The sequence below is a fragment of the Cavenderia fasciculata genome (assembly GCF_000203815.1).
Source record: "Cavenderia fasciculata unplaced genomic scaffold Scf_Dfasci-G-b-126g04.f1-5, whole genome shotgun sequence".
Classification (NCBI taxonomy): domain Eukaryota; phylum Evosea; class Eumycetozoa; order Acytosteliales; family Cavenderiaceae; genus Cavenderia; species Cavenderia fasciculata.
Genome location: NW_004457715.1, coordinates 457,081 through 475,549, shown reverse-complemented (window position 1 = coordinate 475,549; position 18,469 = coordinate 457,081). Strand labels below are relative to the sequence as shown.

The following is an 18,469-nucleotide window of genomic DNA, read 5'->3' as shown; positions in this document are numbered from 1 at the left end:
TGTTTGTTATTGCTTTATATCAATATATATAAAGAATAGAATAGAATAAAAAAAAAAAAGATAAGGTGATAATCACTAGTAAACCGAAGACAAACGAAGGAAATTCTTTTGTTATTCTCGTTCGTTTTTTTTTTTTTTGATTCTTTTTATTTTTTTTTATTTTTATTTATTTTTTTAAATTAAAATTTTTGGTAGGATTATTTATATATATATGTTTTGGGATTGTGTATAAAGATAAAATGAATGAGTACTCATTACTGAGACTAATTTTAACAATTAAAAAAAAAAAAAAAAAAAAATATAAAACATATTTATTTATTTTTTTTGATGACGATGATCACAATTGCATTTTAACACTTATAGCAGGTTTCATACATATATTACAATTTTACTCTCTATCTATCTATCTATCTCTCTTTTGTTATTGAATATAAATGAACGATCATAATCATCAGCCATCTGCTGCAGGTGGTAGTGGAGGATCATCATCCTCTCCAACAGCGGGCTTACCTATTGCCACGCCAGCAGCAACAACCAACAACACCACTACCATTTCATTATCAGTAGTCATTCATAGACTTGTCGAACAATCATACAATAATCTAATGTCGTTGACAGAGAGACTACCAAAAGAAAGTGATATTGAGAGAAAGAAACAATTGGTTGACTATTTAGATGCTACAAGAGAAAAGTTTCTAAAACTACTTGTACTACTCAAATGGTCACAACATGTCTCTACTCTAACAAAAGCAAATGTATGTCTAGTATATCCAAATATATTGACCATAATAATAATGCAATTGATTGATTGATTGATTGATTGATTGATTGATTGATTGATTGATTGATTGATTGATTGATTGATTGATTGATTGATTGATTGATTGATTGACACAACTCTTTTTTTTTTTTTTTTTTTTTTTTTTGATTTAGGAAATAATTGAAATGTTAAACAAAGAGGATAATTATTTTAGAGATGCTGCAGATCATTTAATGATGACAAAGGATGCAATGATCAATGCTAGAGCACCAATATATGATGTACCTACTGCTATTGATGTCTTGACAACAGGTAGTTATCAGAGAATGCCAACCAATATTAAAAGGGTACTACCCCCTGCCCCACCTCTACCAGCTCAAATTCAATCGACTATTGAAAAATTAAACAGTATCTTGAGATACAAACTATTTACTCTTGATATTCCAAAAGAATTTGATCCAATTAAAGTTGGTATGTATAAAATGATAACATTATTATTATTATTAGTATAAAAGTTATATTAATTTTTTTTAATTTTCAAACTTTTTTTAGAGGATGGAAAAGCTCATATAAAGGTTGAAAATGAATATGAATGTTTTCTGTCTATTGACGGTGGATCGGATAAATCTAATTGGATATTGTTAAGCTTTAACTTGTTTATCTATTCTCAAAAAGATCGAGAGGGAGAAGGCCCCATCAAGGTTGCTTATGACGATAAAATGAAGCAAGTTCAAGATAGAATACAAGCGAGAATAGTCACTAGTAATCAACCACTTTATGAACTACACAACATGTTGCACTACCTCGTCGTATCATCGCAACTGAGCATACTTTGTGCTCAAAGCGAAAATCTTAAAAAAACAATCCTAAAGAATAGTACAAGATGCATATTTGGAAAAGATGTCAAGGATCAATCGATCACTGTATTTTATTGGATACCAGAGGAATTGGCAAACACTTTTGATCACAAAAAACCAAATATCTATATCAAGATTGCAATCGACCCAGATACTCAAAAATTAATTATTTCCCATGTTCCCTCTCTAACTCATCCAAATATCCCAAACTACACTTTTAATGTCGTATGTACAATTAAAAAAAAAGAGAAAAGAGAAAAGAAATTTATTTAAATTGTTTTTTTTAGGCATCATTAAATTTGGAAAATATTTTATTTAGCGCTATTGAATTACATGGTTATTTAAGATTACAAAAACTAAATGTTATACTCTATGAGGAAAGATTAAAACAACAAGTAAAATCTTTTGACGATATTAAATTAATTGGTTCATGTGGATTTGAAAACAGTAGTGTTGTCTCGTCGACCGATCAAAAACAAATGATAGATGACGAAAGTTTAGCAGCTACCCTTTTCATTAAACTATATGGAAGTAATAACCATTTGGACGTTTCTGTAAACTTTCAAAACGGGAAATATACTCTTTATCACTCTACCTTGAAAAATAGAGATTTATTATTAAATCTAGAGACCAGATTGAACAATGATAATATGGAAATTAAATCAATTGTTAATTTCTTTAGATTAAAAGTATGTTACAAAAAAAAAAAAAAAAAAGAAATCATATCATATCATATCATATCATTAACATCATTAACCAATCTATAAAGTCATTATTATCATGTATAGAAGAGGCTGCAGTATTTATGGAAATGGAATGCTTTTACAAGATACCAATACAAAATGATATTTTAATTCAAACACTTTTGGAATCAAATGGACAATATATTTGCATTAGATTTTCAAATGAAAACGAAATATTTTATCTCTTTGTTACCATTCAAAATACATCAACAACTACCAACTCTTCATCTGTATTTACGCCGTCCATCTTTTTATTCAATAATAACAACAATAACAACTCGTCACAACCTACGATATTTAAAATGGACAGTGACGAAGAACTAACCAGTCTCATTCAACAACAACCATCCAACACAACTGAACAAAACACTAAATTTCAAAAACAAATCAACAACATACTTTATAGATTGGTAGAGAGTGCCAAGAAGAAAATCAAAATATTACAAGCCTCTCTACTCTTGTCAAAAGAAAACATTGCCCATACCATTATTCCCCAACCGTCCTCTTCCTCCTCCCTTACCGAATCAATGCAACACGAAACTATTTCTTTTTTATACCAACCAAACAATTCAGTTATCCAAACAAACAAGATGTATTTATCATTCTATGGCAACGACAGTGATCAATCACATCAACAATACTGTACAATTTCATTTTATGATAAATCACCACTTGTTTTTATGAATGATCAAGTAGACCAATCCAATACCACCCAACAACAACGTCACCCAGCATCATTTGTACAAAATGACCATATTAGTCATTCCTTGTCAGGTTTGTGGACTTTTACCTACTCTACAGTAAATATCCACCAATCACTTCTTGTATATTACTGATTGCCATACTAATAATAATAATCTATTTTTTATTTATTTATAGTTTTCCAACAACAATTGGCTAAATTCATTCCAAAATGACATTCAATCGGTTAACAAGATGCTTTCTCTCAGTATGCAAATGATTAAACAATTAAACTCGACACCAAAATTATCTTTAATCTTCCATATCGATCACATAGCTCCCCTTGAACTTAAATTAACTTGTACAAATATTGTAAGTCAATATTTTATATACACATATATATATATATATCTTTTGATCAAAATAACTAATCTTTGATTGATTTATTAGAATACACCAAATGATTTAAAGCATACCATTCGAATTTATGTGAATCAAAGCAAAAACTATTCAATTGAATACCAACCATTTGTTAATCCCTTGGTTCCATTTTATGAGAGAATTCTAAATTATAACAATACCATTTCAACCAATACAACAATAACAACTATTACTACGACAAATAATAATAATAATACCGCCAACACCTCACCTTCAAATACCACACCAACCACCTCTGCTCCACCAACAATGGCAACCAAAATCAATGATCAAACACCAAATTCTATCCTCAATTTTCTAAATTCGATTGCAATATCAAATGAAATGGTATATGCCGTACAATCTCTCATATATCCATCCACAACCACCTATTTCCCACCACTAGAGACCGTTATTATACCTCGAAACAGTACTCATATTAGATTGGTTTATAGAAACCAGTAAGTATATTGGTATTATTCTTTTTTTTTTCTCCTCTTTCCTTTTTAACCATCTTTTTTTTTTTTTTTTTTTTATTTTAGACACGCACTTGATGTTAGAGCAGTGACAACAGAACATTGTATTGTAGAAGATGCCTATTTCTCAACGGCCAGTCTCTTGAGTTCACAACAATCGCAAACACAAAAGAAACTACTGTCACCAATACCATCTCTCCACCAAGTTATGGAACAAAGACTTGGACATCCATCAATGGACAATCCATTGGGACAACGTACCTCTTGGTTGGTCCCTTTGAAAACCCTCAAATCAACCGTACACAACATACTTTGCTTTTTAAACTATCATTATCTTGTAAAGAATTTTGCTAGTCTTATTAAAAATCATGTATGTTTTTTTATTAATTCTTTGCGATTGAACAACATTGATGACTAACATTAATTTTATTTTTTTAGTACAAAGATGCTCAATATGCACCAAATCAATTAAAATTTGTAAATGAGAATGTATCGGTCATTGTACAAGTCAGGGAATACATCCAAGTAGATATGGAAGCTACAAATACTAGACCAGGTAAATATAAATAATTCGGGTTTATGATCATTTAATCGAGTACACTACTACTATATTCTAACACAATTTGTTTAAATAGATTCATCACCAAGCAAGTTTGAACTGGATACATTATCTATATTTTTCAAAAAGAATACTCAACTTTCATACAGAACGCAAACCATTATATCTCTTGTTAATTTCTTTACACTTCCCATAAAAGTATGGATAGAGTTGTGTAAAATTATAAGAAGTGGTATCAATGAACCAGAAGATAACAAACCAAAGTATAATATGGAATTACTTTTGAATACATCCAATTTGCACCCCAGAGAAGCACTGATTCACCTAAAAGACAGACAAATATTAATGTTGATCGTTAGATTCTTTTCCAAACAACAAGAGATCTATGTCGATTTTCCATTGTTGTATGATTACCAAAATGCAACCGTTAGATATTGGAACAAAACCATGCCAACCTCTATCAATGCCGAACAACAACAACAACAACAACAGCCACCAACTGGAGAATCGCAAAACAAAAAGATGATGGCCATTAATAATCTTACAGATTTGGTTGATTTTACAAACTCTTTAAAATCATCACAGGCTCCTCTCTATATGTTTTGTCAGAAATTATCATATCATATTGATCATTTATTCCCAACAACAACAACAACCACGACAACTTCTACAACTTCAATCCCTGTTGTTACAAACCCTCAATCTGTGACTATACCCATCAACAACGTCTCTTTACCAACACAACCGACATTCAATGCTCCACTTACTTCTGTTATCACCTAAATAAAGTTATTAAAAGTTGACAATAATAGAATATGTTCACAAAAAAAAAAACGAGAACTTTCTTCAATACGAGAAAAATTCAAAAAAAAATTCAAAAAAAGTCACGAGCATTTTTTCTTTTTGTTCACCAAAACATACCCCGCTTTAAAAGCAGTCCGTATCTTGTATCCTTTTTCTTCACTTTGTGATAAATCTTTATAATATACAGGTATTTAGAGACATAAACTTTGTATCCTTCTTTTACAACATTCTAACTATATCCTCATAACAGAAATGGCTGAAACTCAAACTTCATCTGATCCAATCAAATTAGTATTAGTAGGTGACGGAGGTGTCGGTAAGACTACTTTTGTCAAGCGTCATTTGACCGGTGAATTCGAATCAAGATATATTCGTATGTATCAAACTAAATAGAACTAAACAGCAGAGACAGATAGAGACTGTTTGTACAAATCATTGGCAAGTTAGTTTTAAAATCAATAATTAAATAATTTGTTTGTATATATTTATTGATTTTAAACATCAATATTTTAAACATCAAATGTCAAACAACAACAACAACAAGAAGATTACAACAAACAATAACAATAACTAATATTGAAATCATCTTATTACATTTATACAAACACCTTTATGTAACAAATAATAATAATAATAATAATAGCAACTTTGGGTGTAGCTGTTCATCCACTCACTTTCTTTACAAACTTTGGAAAGATTACATTCAATATTTGGGACACTGCTGGTCAAGAAAGATTCGGTGGTCTCAGAGATGGTTACTAGTATGTAGTAGGACACAAACACCAACTCTCTTTCGTCTCCTCTCTCTTGTTCATTTTTGGAGGGAAAGACGAAAGCAAAATTTTTTTTTTTTTTTTTTCGTTACTAAAATTTTTCCTTTCTTTCTACTATACTAGTATTCAAGGTCAATGTGCCATCATTATGTTTGATGTCACATCACGTGTTTCATACAAGAATTGTCCAAACTGGCACAATGATTTAACCAGAGTTTGCGAAAACATCCCAATCGTTTTGTGTGGTAACAAGGTCGATGTCAAGGATCGTAAGGTCAAGCCATCACAAATCCATTTCCATCGTCGTTTCAACTCATCATACTATGATGTTTCAGCCAAGTCAAACTACAATTTCGAAAAGCCATTCATTTGGTTAACCTCCAAGCTCCTCGGTAACAAGACTGTCACCTTGGTTCAAGCTCCAAACCTCAAACCAGCTGAAGTTGAAATTGACCGTACTTTGATGAATCAATACGAAGAACAAGTCACCAAGGCTGCTGCTTGCCCAATTCCAGAAGATGAAGAGTTCTAAAACAATCCAAAATAATATTAAACAATAATAATAATGAAACAATAATAATAATTAAATAATAATAATAATAATAATTAATAATAATCTAAATAATAATACAAACCCCCCAATTTTTTAATCAACGTAACCAAATAGTTTGTTATATATATATATATAAAGGTTTATAAAAAAAAAAAAAAGAAAAAAAAAAAAAAGGTTATCCACAAGGAAATCAACCTTATATCTGTCCAACTATACAATAGAGGTGCTGAACTAGATTGTAAAAATTCCATTTAATTGTTGAACAAATAAAGATCTTTTCAACCTCTATCCAAAGTTTTTATTATTTCTTGTTGTTGTTTTGTTGTAATTTTTGTTTCAAGGGTAAAGGAAGTTGGCCAGTAGGGCTATATTTTTCTACAGTATCAGTGAACCATTTCTTTCTCTGATTAATAGTTTCGTTTGTGAGGTTGGTTGCAAAAAGTGTTGGTGGTGATGGGTCTAGTGGCCAAACAGGAATATAAAAGGCATCATCTGGATCAATATTAAGATCTTCTTTGAGCATTTCAATACCTGCCCACGCTATCATTGCTCCATTGTCAGTACACAGTGATGGATTGGGAAACACCACAGGGAGTTTATAAAAGCTAGATATCTCTTGATAAAATTTTCTAAGCATTTGATTTTTTGATACTCCTCCAGTAACTACCAAACATGTAGGTGGAGATAATAAAACATCTCCATGTGATCCATTATTTTGATTATTATTATTATTATTATTTTGATTATTATTTTGATTAGATGATTTTGATTTTTTTGAAGGAACAGAGGTAGCTTGAGAGATTGTTTTGTTGGTATTATGTATATACCAATCAAAGGCACGTTCAGTCTTTTTAACTAGGTGCATAAATACAGTAAACTGAAAGGATGCAGCTAGATCATATCTTTGTTGATTTGTCAAACCTCCAACCAACTGTAGTTTGTTGTCATTTGTTGTATTGTCTTGTTCTTCTTGTTGTTGTTGTTGTTGTTGTTGTTGTTGATTTTTTTCTTTTAAAGAGTCTATTGTTTTTTTTAAATGACTTTTTAGACCAGAAAAAGAAAAATCACAGTTTAAAGATGATACCATTGGGATTGGTAGTGTATATCCTTTGTGATTTCCTTTTTTTGCCAATATTTCTATTGCTTCACCTCCGTGTATATTCTTGTATAGTTTTTCTCCATCGTGTAATTCACCAAATTCACAACCAAGAAGACGTGCGGCCTTATCGAGAGCCTCACCCACAGAGTCGTCCAAAGTATTACCAATTTGAGTGTATTGTCCAACAGCATGACAAATCAACAATTGAGTATGACCACCACTAACAAGAAGAACCAAAAATGGAAATTGAACGTGAGCACCTTCATCAGAGAGTCTACAAGTAAGACAATGACCCTCGAGATGATTTACACCAAGGAATGGTATAGAATGTTTCTTTGCCAATTGTCTTGCCTTTTCCAAACCAACATCCAAAGAAAATGCAATACCAGGACCCATTGTAACAGCAATTGCATCTATTTCTTCTATGCTCTTGTTTGCATCTTTTAATGCACATTCTATTGCACGATCTATATTCTTTTCATGTGATTCCTTTGCCAACTTTGGTACAATGCCACCAAACTTTCGATGAATATCCCATTGTGCAATATCACATTGTGATAGAATGGTTCTATCTCCTTTGACAATGGCAACACTAGTATCATCACAACTTGTTTCTATACCCATAACAATCTTTTCTTTCATTGACTTTGATGTTGTTGTTGTTGTTGTTGTGTAATGGGACGATCTTATTAAAGAAAGTCTTTGGGAAGAACATGTTGTTCTTCTCATATAATTTGAAATCATCATCATTGAATCACAATTTAGTAACTAATATAATACTAAAATTGAACAGGAGGGTTGTACCAAAGTTTTTTTTTTTTTTCCTCTTTTTGAAATTTTTTTAAGTAGTTTTTAAAAAAAATCATCCTTGGAATATATATATATATATATATTTAAATATACTATGATACTATCATAGCTAATACTTTTGTATAGACATTAATTAATTTGTTTGTCGTTTGTTTAGTTACTTTGAACATCGTTCGGTTTCTTAACAAGGAGCTTTTTTTTTTTTCATTGACCCTTTTTTTTTTGTAATTTTTTTTTTTTTTTCGTTGGCTGACAAACTTTATCGACGAGCTTTTTTTTTTTTATCACTCTTTGCTTCCTTCTCCTCTCTTTCTTCAACTTTGTCACCAGTCGAGTTAGTCAAGATATAGTCAATAGTTATATATATTTTACTATACCCAACAACATAAACTATATATATATATATAGCAGCAGCAGCAGCAGAACAAAAGACAGTAAAACACAGTCGAAAATGGAGCATATCCCACAAGAATTCATCCAAATCATTCGTGCTTTAGCAAGTGGCGACACTGAGACTATCAAGAAAGCAGAGGAAAGATTCAATGCCTTTAAGGAACAACCAAATCAATTGATTCCTTGCTTATTATTCCTTACAGTAAAATGTGACGATAAAACTGTACAGTATTACTAATCCAACCAAACAAAACTAAAAGACTACATAGGGACTCTTAAAGATTATTAATAATAGAATCATATTTTTTTTTTTTTTTTCTTTTATACTCTTTTAGCTAAAAGAGTATGCATCAGTATTGATTCGTCCACTTGTATCGCCTGATCACAAGAAATCATTGTGGGAAAAATTATCAGGCGACACTAAAAATACATTAAAGATTGAATTACTTAATGCTGTTCAAGTTGAACAATCAGCAAGTATTAGACACAAGATTGTCGATATCATTGCTTCGATGGCACCTGAATTAATCATCAAGGGTAAGTAAAAAAAAAAAAAAAAGAAATCAAACAAACAAAACAACCAATACTCATTCCTTTTAACATTATTTTCTTTTTATTTATTTATTTAGGACAATGGGGAGATTTAATTCCATTTTTAATTAATGCTGCCACATGTGCAAACGAGGCTCTTAGAGAGACAAGTTATTTAATTATTGGACAAATTGTACCTTTTTTGGGACCACAAATTGCCTCTAGTATCGAATTGTTCAAGCAACTTATGGATAAGGGTCTTAATGATCAAAGTTTGATGGTTCGAATTGCTTCATTAAAGGCAATCATTCAATTCCTTTCAATCCCAGAAATCGATTCTGCCATCTTCCAACCACTACTCCCAACCATGTTGAGAACCATCACTGCCGCCGTTGAGGCACATCAAGAAAAGGGTGCCCAAGAAGCCATCTATATATTTATTGCCATCTGTGAAATCAAACCACAATGGTTCAGAAACCACATTCCACTTGTGATTGAAACTTTTTTCAAAATTTTGGTTGATGAAACCGCCGAAGATGACACTAGACACTATGTATTTGAGTTCTTTATGGTGCTTGCCGAAAAAAGAGCCTCTGCCTGGAAAAAGAACCTCGGTCATCTCAATGGTCTCGTCGAACTCATGTACAAATGGTTGTCTGAAGTCGATGAAATCGATATCAACACTTGGAACAGCAAAGAAACCGACAGAAACGAGGCTGAAGAAAATACAAACGCCGATGTTGCACAAGAAGGTTTCGATCGTTTGGCAAATTGTCTCGGAAAGGCTTTGGCCCCAATCATCATTGAATTTATTCCAAAACTCATCAAATCTCCACATTGGAATCACAAATATGCTGCTTTACTCAGTTTAACAATGATTGGTGAAGGTTTAAAGGATCAATTATCAAAGCATCTTGGTCCATTATTAAAGTAAGAAAAAAAAAAAAAAAAAAAGAATCATATTAAAAACAACAACAACAAACTTACATTTCAAACTTTTTCTTTTTTATTAATTAATTTTAGTGAAATTTTAGTAACTGTAAATGATCCAAACCCAAGAGTAAGATGGGCTTTGTTCTTTTGTTTGGGACAAATGTCAACAGATTATGGTGATGATCTCAGAGTTCACCACAAACAGTTGTTTGCAGCACTCGGTCATATTATTAGAGATCCAAACCCCCGTGTACAAGGTGTAGCATGTCTCTTTATTACTTCATTCTTGGAGGAATCTGAAAAGACCATGGTTGAACCAGTCACTAGTGATCTCTTTACTGCTCTTCTTCCACTTCTCAATTCTCCACATTACTTTGTTGCTGAAAATGCTCTATGTGCTTTCTCATCAGTTGTTGAAGTTATTGGTGATCAATTCAAGCCAGTATGTACACAAATATTTTAAATACCAGCAGAATCTGATGGATTGATGTCGTCGACATGTTATATTAATATTCAATATTATTTTTCCACTCACTTAGTACTATCAACAATTTGTTCCATTTATTCTTCAAAAATTGGATTCTAGTACCACCAAAGAAACTAGAGCGCTCCGTGGACGTGCAATGGAAGCACTCAGTCTTATTGGTCTTGCAGTTGGCAAAGAAATGTTTGCAGGTGATCTCAAACTCTTTATGGAATATATGAGCAAGAGACCAGCATTTGAATCAGATGACCCTCAAATTGACTTTTTCCTCAGAGCTTGTACTAGATTCTGTCAATGTCTTGGCAAGGAATTTGCACAATACCTCAATTTCACAATGCAGCCTCTTATCAATGCTGTCAAGGCCAAGGTAGAGATTATCACCGACGAAGATGAATTTGAACATCAAATCTCTGAAGTTGGTGTTATGGCCATGGACAACAAGGCTTTGGCTCTCTCATTGTTAACTTTCTACGCCGACATTTTACAAGATATGATGTTTTCATACTTGCCAGAATTAATCGAACCAGTCCTCAAACTTCTCGACTATGAATTCAATGAAGAGATTAGAGCAAACGCAGCTGCCCTCGTTCCAAATCTTTTATCAATCTGTATTGCCAAAACCACCATCACCAGTAGCGATACTGCTACACTCTTCCAAATGCTCCTCAAGAGACTTTTAGAATCTACAAACACTGAAACCAATTCTGAAATCATCTCTACCAAGCTCAGACATGTCAGTGATCTTATCATTGCCATGGGAGAAAAGACACTCAACCAAGATCAAATCAAATCGATTGTCACTGCCTATATCGTCGTCATTGAAAATTTGGATGAACTCAAGGAAGATTTACAAAACGATGTAGATGAAGAAGATGATGATCCACAAAACGGTGGTGAAATCGATTACATCCTCGATGCCTACAGTAGCGCCACTGGTATGATTGGTGACCTCATCAGAATGAACAAGGAAAACACAATCCCAACCATCGCCACTGATATCCTCTCCAATGTATTGAATAAGATCAACGACAACTCTGAAGAGAAATCTGTACAAGCATCCATGTTGTGTTTGTTGGACGATTTCTGCGAATTTGGTGGTAAACAAGCCATCAACCTTTACACTCACGTCATTCCACCAATGATCAGCTCTCTTGGTAGTAACGACGCTACCGTACGTCACGCCGCTTCATATGGATTGGGTATTGCTTCACAAACTGCCCTCCAACAATTCGAGCCATTCTTGATCCAATCCTTACAGGGACTTAACAAACTTATCTCTAGTCCAAACTCCAAGAATGAAGATAATATAACGGCTACTGAAAATGCAATCTCTGCAATTGGAAGATTCGTTCGTTATCAACCACAATTAAGTGGTCACGCCAACCAAATCGTTCCATTGTGGCTCTCTCAACTTCCAATCACTGACGAGACTGAATCTGCCTCTTGTACCGAAAATCTTATTGAGATCCTTAAAATGTACCCCGAACAAACTTTTGGTGTTACTTTTGAAAGAGTACCTGCTGTCTACAACATTTTCGAACAATCTTTGCCCCACTTGACCGAAGAAACCAAGGTTAAACTTTCTGAAACCTACCAACTCATCAAGTCTGCTCTCCAAGGCAAATGGGCTTCTCTTCCAGCAACCTCTCAAAACGCTATCCAACAAGGTTGTCCAAAATTCGTAAATTAAAAAGAACCACCTCTCTGATTTATAATAATAGCAATTGCCCCAACACCAAAGAAAAATGTTTTCCTCAATAAACAATAAATAAAAAAAAATACTTTTAATACTATCGACTAGTTGTATACTTTTCTGGTCTGGACCAGACTTGTCTTTAGAAAATATTTTCAATATTCGATTTTTTTTTTTTTTTTTTGATACACTGCACAACATCATCCAATTTATTTAGATACATATATATCGCCGCATAGCAAAGTAAAGATGAATCATTTATCAATTAGTTATATTGATGAATTGGTAAAAGAATACCTTGTATTTAGAGGGTTTACACAAACCAATCATTACTTTTCAGCTGAAAAGAAGAGTGATAAGTTAAAGGGATTTCAGGTGGACAAGATATTAGAGCAGATCAATATATATATCAACAACTATGACATACAACACCTAATAGAGCTGTGGAACTTTCTCGATTCTACATTTTTCAATAGAATAGATTATAACACTCATTATGGATTTAAATCATCTACATCATCATCATCTACAACAAACAACAATAGTAACAACAACAATAGCAGTGTCAACAGGCAAGATTTCTCTGCAACCATTAAAAAGCTTTCAGACTCTCTCAAGAAATACTATCTAGTCTCTGCTGTTAATAGTGGGAAATTGGACAAGGTTAGAGAGTTTTTCGATATCTATAGCTCTGAATTAATTAAAGATCCAGAGTGGAAGCATTGGTTTGGTACGTAGTTTTATTTAGTTATTGTTGTTTTTGAAATATTTATTTACCATTATCATCATAAATATCTTTAGCACTACCATATCTTAAAACTCCACATTTTGATCCAGCATTTGAGGTTTACTTTTCCAAGGGTTGGTCAGAGGCATTTTCCCTAAGTCTTCGAAATTTTCTATCAACTATATTTAAAAATATTCGTAAATATCCATTCATCTCTCTCTCTAACAAACCTGTAAAGAGACAATTTAAATTATATTTAATATTAATCACAATCACATTTTTGCAGCATTACCAAAAATACTACAATTTAATCTTGAAAGACAAAACAGAAAGCGATTGGAATCACAAGTTGAAAGTTTGATAAATCAAAACGAAGAATTAAGGTCATTGGTCGACAAATTGGAGTATCAGTCAAGAAGAGATTTGGTAAAAGAAAAGGGTTCTTCATCTGAAGAAAAGGCAGACCACAGTCAATTTTCAAGAGGCAGAAGAACAGAGTCTTCAAATACTGCAAAGTTGGACCAATCACTTTCACCTACAATGCAACAAAAATTACAATCCTCAACAGTTAGTAATGGTATTGTCAAAATTTGAAAAATCAAAGTAATAATCAATGCTAACCTTAATATCAATTTAGATGAAGATGATAAAGTAGTAATTGGATCAGTAAGATCAAGAAGATCTGTTCAAGCCTTATCTAACCCAACATCTTCATTTGAAATGACTGAAATGGATGATCTTGGGAAAAGAAATCAAAAGATATCTTTGAACCCATCATTAATCTCTGCCAACACTGGAGGTGGTGAGTCATCCTATACTATTGAATCTCAAGAAGCATGCACATCTCATACCACAGCCATAACAAGATGTAAATTCTCTTCAAATGGGTCAAAAATTGCAAGCAGTTCGGTTGATGGAACTGTCAGAATATCAAATGTAGATGGTTTTACAAGACATACAACCATTTATTGCTTATCAGAAGTTATTTCATTGGAATGGGAAAACAAAACTAAATTGGTACATTTTCAACTATTGCTGCTATAAACAAATGACTTTATATTGTTCTAACCCCCCCCCCCCCCCCCCCCCCCATTTCAATTATTTATAGTTACTATGTGGAACAACAGATTCTAAAATCAAGTTATGGAATTCAACAACAGACAAGGCAGTGGGAGATATTAATACCTCTGCCGACTACCCTCGAGTTGAAGACATTGTATGTAATCCTAATGGCAATTCATTTGCTTCCTCGTCAACAAACAATTCCCGAACAGATGGGGTGGTAAATACATGGAACTTTAGAACACTGAAAATTGAAGATAGATTATCCTCATCGAATGCAATCATTAATTCAATGTCTTTTAATAATAATGGAACTTTGTTGGCCACTGGTTGTGTTGATGGAACAGTTAGAATTTTTGGTACGTAAAAAATAGAATGAAATCATTTTAAAACAAAATCATCATTTTTTCTAATCTCCTCCTATTTACCTTTTAGATATAAAAAGTGGGTCTCCAATTGGTGGATGGCAAGCTCACAGTAATGAGATTATATCTGTTCAGTTTTTCTCTGATCACAAGTTGTTTACAATTGGCAAGGACAGCAAGCTATCACAATGGAATATACATACAATGGGAAAACCAGAAAAGGAGTATGAGTACCCTGGTTTCCCCACCGACATTCACAGAACTACAAAGATTGCATTCAATCCAGAGGGAACCTCGTTTGCGGTTGGATCAAATTCAAAATATGCTTTAATTTACAATGTATGCAAAAAAAAAAAGAAAAATAATAATTTTTAAAACTGCCCAACTAAAAAATTCTTTTCCATCCTAAAAGATTGATAATAGTAATCCAGTAGGACAAATATCAGGCCACTCTGGTCCTGTTGTGGCTGTAGATTGGCATCCAAATTCTAATTGGTTAGTTACGGGCTCCTTGGATCACGATGTTAAGTTGACCAAATTAAAACACACGACAAACCCAATTTAAATGATTCTTATAGCAATAAAAGAACAAGTGGTTTTTGTATTTTTATTCTTTTCTCGATTTTAATGTTGTTGCATGCAGCAAGTGATTAGGAGAAGAAACAGAAGAAGAAGAAGAAGAAGAGGAAGAAGAGGAAGAAGAGGAAGAAGAGGAGGAGGAAGAAGAAGAAGAAGTAGAGGGCAGAGAAGATTTAATCGTTAAAATATAATCTTTTGATTCCAACACTTGTTTTTGATCGTGATTATCTGATTCTTGGCTATCAATACCAATGGTCGTCACCAATGATTCACTTGAAAGGGTAATTGATGGAGGCTTTAGAAGTGATTTACTGCTTAGAACTTTCTTTCCAATTATAGATAATATAATGCCAAAAATAATGGCAACAACCAACAATGATCGTTGATAATAGGTAAAAGGGTTTTTGCTCCCATTTGTAATGTCGGAAAGAGTTTTGATTGTTGTACCAACATAAACTATTAAACAATTCTCTGGTAACAAACCAATCAATGATGAGTAAATATAGGTTGAATATGAAATTCGTGCCATCTAGATTGATTAATTGAATTAATATAAGGTTTAGAATATAAATATTTCCATGATACCTACCGCACATAAACCATTTTGAATTCCATACGGAAGTACAGGAATCAAACGAATAAATATTATAATTTTGGCTGGGTGATGTTCAACCATTGATCTTAGAGATGAAAGTTTTGGACTTGACTCAATCTTAGATTCTAGCCATTTCATTCCAACCTTTCGTGTTATCCAAAAACCAAATGATGCCGATAATGCACTTCCAATCGTAGTGACCAATAAACCTTTGACAAATCCATAGACAAAACCGCTAGAGAGTGTCAAAGGAATATATATACTGAATAGGGCAAGTGGTATTCCAGTCGGAATAAAAGATGATACAAATATTAAATTACCAATAAATCCCAAGTCTTTAACCATCTCCAAAAATGATATAAGGTTTTTAGAGAAATAAAATATCAACGTAAAGATAATGATCATACAAGTGAGAAACGCTAATGTTACATATATATTATTACTATTATTATTATTATTATTATTGGATGGAGTTGAGGTGGATGAAATTGAGGATTCTGGTATAGTAAATTCTGTACCACTGTTGTGGTTGTTTGTCCTACTAACCAATATACTATTTTGTTCCTCATCATCATCATTTTTAGTGTCTATTTCTGTTTCTTCTTGTAACTCTTCTCTCAAAAGATGAATTGTTGTATCATCAGACTCTGTTGCAGACGAAGAGTTTTGATTAAATATACTAGTATATCTTCTAGTACTACTATTATTATTATTAGAGTTGTTATACATGTTGTTGTTATCAAGAGATGGCGCTTTAAGAATTGGTTGATGAATCTCTAAAGAAATCTCTTTAATATGTTTTTGTTGTTGTTGTTGTTGTTGTTGTTGTTGTTGTTGTTGTTGTTTATAGTCGCTTTTTATTGTGTTATTACTATTGATGTCGTCTTGGTTGTTGTTGTTGTTGTTGTTGGTTGTACTATTATCAAAGTTGGATTCATTTCTAGTTCTACCAACAAAATGTACCATATTAAAAAGACAAAGATAAAATGTATAATCTCTCTCTTGTATATATATCTCTTCCTTTCTTGTCGTTGTCCAAAATGACAGTGTTTTAGGACTATTCAAAAATATAAAAAAAAAAAAAGAAAGACGGTTGATAAAAAATACAACAAATTAATTAGTTTTGATCTTCAAACATTTATTAATAAATCTAGATGGGAACTAATAATAATAATAATAACAACCAATCGATCGACACACCCAATAATAATAATATTAATAATGTAAACTTAAGTAGCTATCATTTTTTTCCCCCTCTAATATCAGTACTAATCTGTCTATCTATCTATCTGTTATAGAGACGAACCAACAGCAACAACCAAAACAAACAGATTATGAATCACAAATTAAACAGTTTATTACAGGTGGTTTGGCAGGTATGATGGCTGCTGCTGTCACTCACCCAATCGATTCATTAAAGGTTAGAATGCAATTACAAGGTGAACTTTCTAGCAATCCAATGACTGCATCCTCTCAACAACTATTGAATCAAACACCAAAGGGTTCTTTTAGTATGCTTAAACATATTCATGAAACTGAAGGCATTTTTACTTTATACAAAGGGTAATCATCATCATCATCACAATCATCATCATCATCATGGTCCAACGTTGGATATTTGGAATAATATTAGACAAATATGCATTGCTTACCATACCTAATCTATCATATACCTATAGTCTATCAGCATCACTCCTAAGACAAGCTACTTATACAACAACAAGATTTGGATTATATGATGTTTTTAAAAATCTATTACTCTCGTCTGAAAAGAATAGTATGTAAAAATAATGATCAAACAAGTATCGTAAAATAGAATCACCTCTTATCGATTTACTAATCATCATTTCTATAGAGTCAATTCCATTTCATAAAAAGGTTATGGTTGGAATGTTGGCCGGTGCGGGTGGAGCGATTGTTGGAACACCAGCAGATGTTATTATGGTTCGTATGCAGGCAGATGGCAAGTTACCTCCTGATCAAAGAAGAAATTATAAAAGTGCATTCAATGGAATATCTAGAATAACAAAAGAAGAAGGTTTCTTTTCTTTATGGCGTGGTTGCTCACCAAACATTTTAAGATCTATGTTTATGACTGCTGGTCAAGTATGTTGGAATTTTATATATAAATTTAAAAAAGGAATAATAACTAAAAAAAAGGCCTTTTTCCCTCCCTTCAAATATCTATAGATTTCATCATATGACCAAGCAAAACAAATGATGTTGGAAAGTGGATATTTTGTAGATAACATTCAAACACACTTGATAGCAAGTACCATAGCTGCATTTGTTGCATCACTCGTTACAAGTCCATTGGATGTAGTAAAGACTAGGATTATGAACACAAAGACTACCACTAGTGGATCATCCTCTGTAGATGCACCCAGATATAAGGGATCGTTGGATTGTTTCATAAAAACGTTCCAATCTGAAGGTGTTGCTGCCTTTTATAAAGGATTCACTCCCTATTTCCTAAGACTTGGTCCCCACACCATCCTAACATTTTTATTTGTTGAACAATTATCAACTCTTTGGAAAAAAGGAATTAATTTTAATAAATAATAAATAAATA

The 18,469-nt window shown here is 32.5% G+C and overlaps 6 protein-coding genes across 6 annotated transcripts; 4 read left to right on the top strand and 2 right to left on the bottom strand.

Annotated features, from left to right (window-relative positions):
* Window positions 1-434: 434 nt before the first annotated feature.
* Window positions 435-5,279, top strand: med14 (putative mediator complex subunit 14; the record flags this gene model as incomplete). Its single annotated transcript, XM_004357627.1, has 10 exons — window positions 435-755; window positions 934-1,231; window positions 1,313-1,842; window positions 1,905-2,306; window positions 2,387-3,160; window positions 3,240-3,413; window positions 3,492-3,922; window positions 4,004-4,307; window positions 4,376-4,493; window positions 4,573-5,279. 10 exons carry the CDS (start codon window positions 435-437, stop codon window positions 5,277-5,279), a joined length of 4,059 nt encoding a protein of 1,352 aa, XP_004357684.1.
* A 273-nt stretch (window positions 5,280-5,552) lies between these two features.
* ranA (GTP-binding nuclear protein Ran) lies at window positions 5,553-6,605 on the top strand (the record flags this gene model as incomplete). Its single annotated transcript, XM_004357626.1, has 3 exons — window positions 5,553-5,673; window positions 5,944-6,061; window positions 6,197-6,605. 3 exons carry the CDS (start codon window positions 5,553-5,555, stop codon window positions 6,603-6,605), a joined length of 648 nt encoding a protein of 215 aa, XP_004357683.1.
* A 322-nt stretch (window positions 6,606-6,927) lies between these two features.
* DFA_02198 (O-sialoglycoprotein endopeptidase) lies at window positions 6,928-8,454 on the bottom strand (the record flags this gene model as incomplete). The annotated part of the gene is made up of 1 exon (XM_004357625.1): window positions 6,928-8,454. One exon carries the CDS (start codon window positions 8,452-8,454, stop codon window positions 6,928-6,930), a length of 1,527 nt encoding a protein of 508 aa, XP_004357682.1.
* A 532-nt stretch (window positions 8,455-8,986) lies between these two features.
* wdr91 (WD40 repeat-containing protein) lies at window positions 8,987-15,288 on the top strand (the record flags this gene model as incomplete). The annotated part of the gene is made up of 13 exons (XM_004357624.1): window positions 8,987-9,130; window positions 9,264-9,465; window positions 9,558-10,389; window positions 10,483-10,834; window positions 10,932-12,557; window positions 12,787-12,812; window positions 13,046-13,299; window positions 13,371-13,493; window positions 13,583-13,873; window positions 13,934-14,313; window positions 14,405-14,717; window positions 14,794-15,062; window positions 15,136-15,288. 13 exons carry the CDS (start codon window positions 8,987-8,989, stop codon window positions 15,286-15,288), a joined length of 4,965 nt encoding a protein of 1,654 aa, XP_004357681.1.
* A 573-nt stretch (window positions 15,289-15,861) lies between these two features.
* DFA_02196 (uncharacterized protein) lies at window positions 15,862-16,863 on the bottom strand (the record flags this gene model as incomplete). Its single annotated transcript, XM_004357623.1, has 1 exon — window positions 15,862-16,863. One exon carries the CDS (start codon window positions 16,861-16,863, stop codon window positions 15,862-15,864), a length of 1,002 nt encoding a protein of 333 aa, XP_004357680.1.
* Window positions 16,864-16,937: 74 nt separating this feature from the next.
* ucpC (mitochondrial substrate carrier family protein) lies at window positions 16,938-18,446 on the top strand (the record flags this gene model as incomplete). The annotated part of the gene is made up of 7 exons (XM_004357622.1): window positions 16,938-16,943; window positions 17,052-17,130; window positions 17,196-17,438; window positions 17,531-17,674; window positions 17,753-18,003; window positions 18,088-18,296; window positions 18,440-18,446. 7 exons carry the CDS (start codon window positions 16,938-16,940, stop codon window positions 18,444-18,446), a joined length of 939 nt encoding a protein of 312 aa, XP_004357679.1.
* Between the last annotated feature and the right edge of the window lie 23 nt (window positions 18,447-18,469).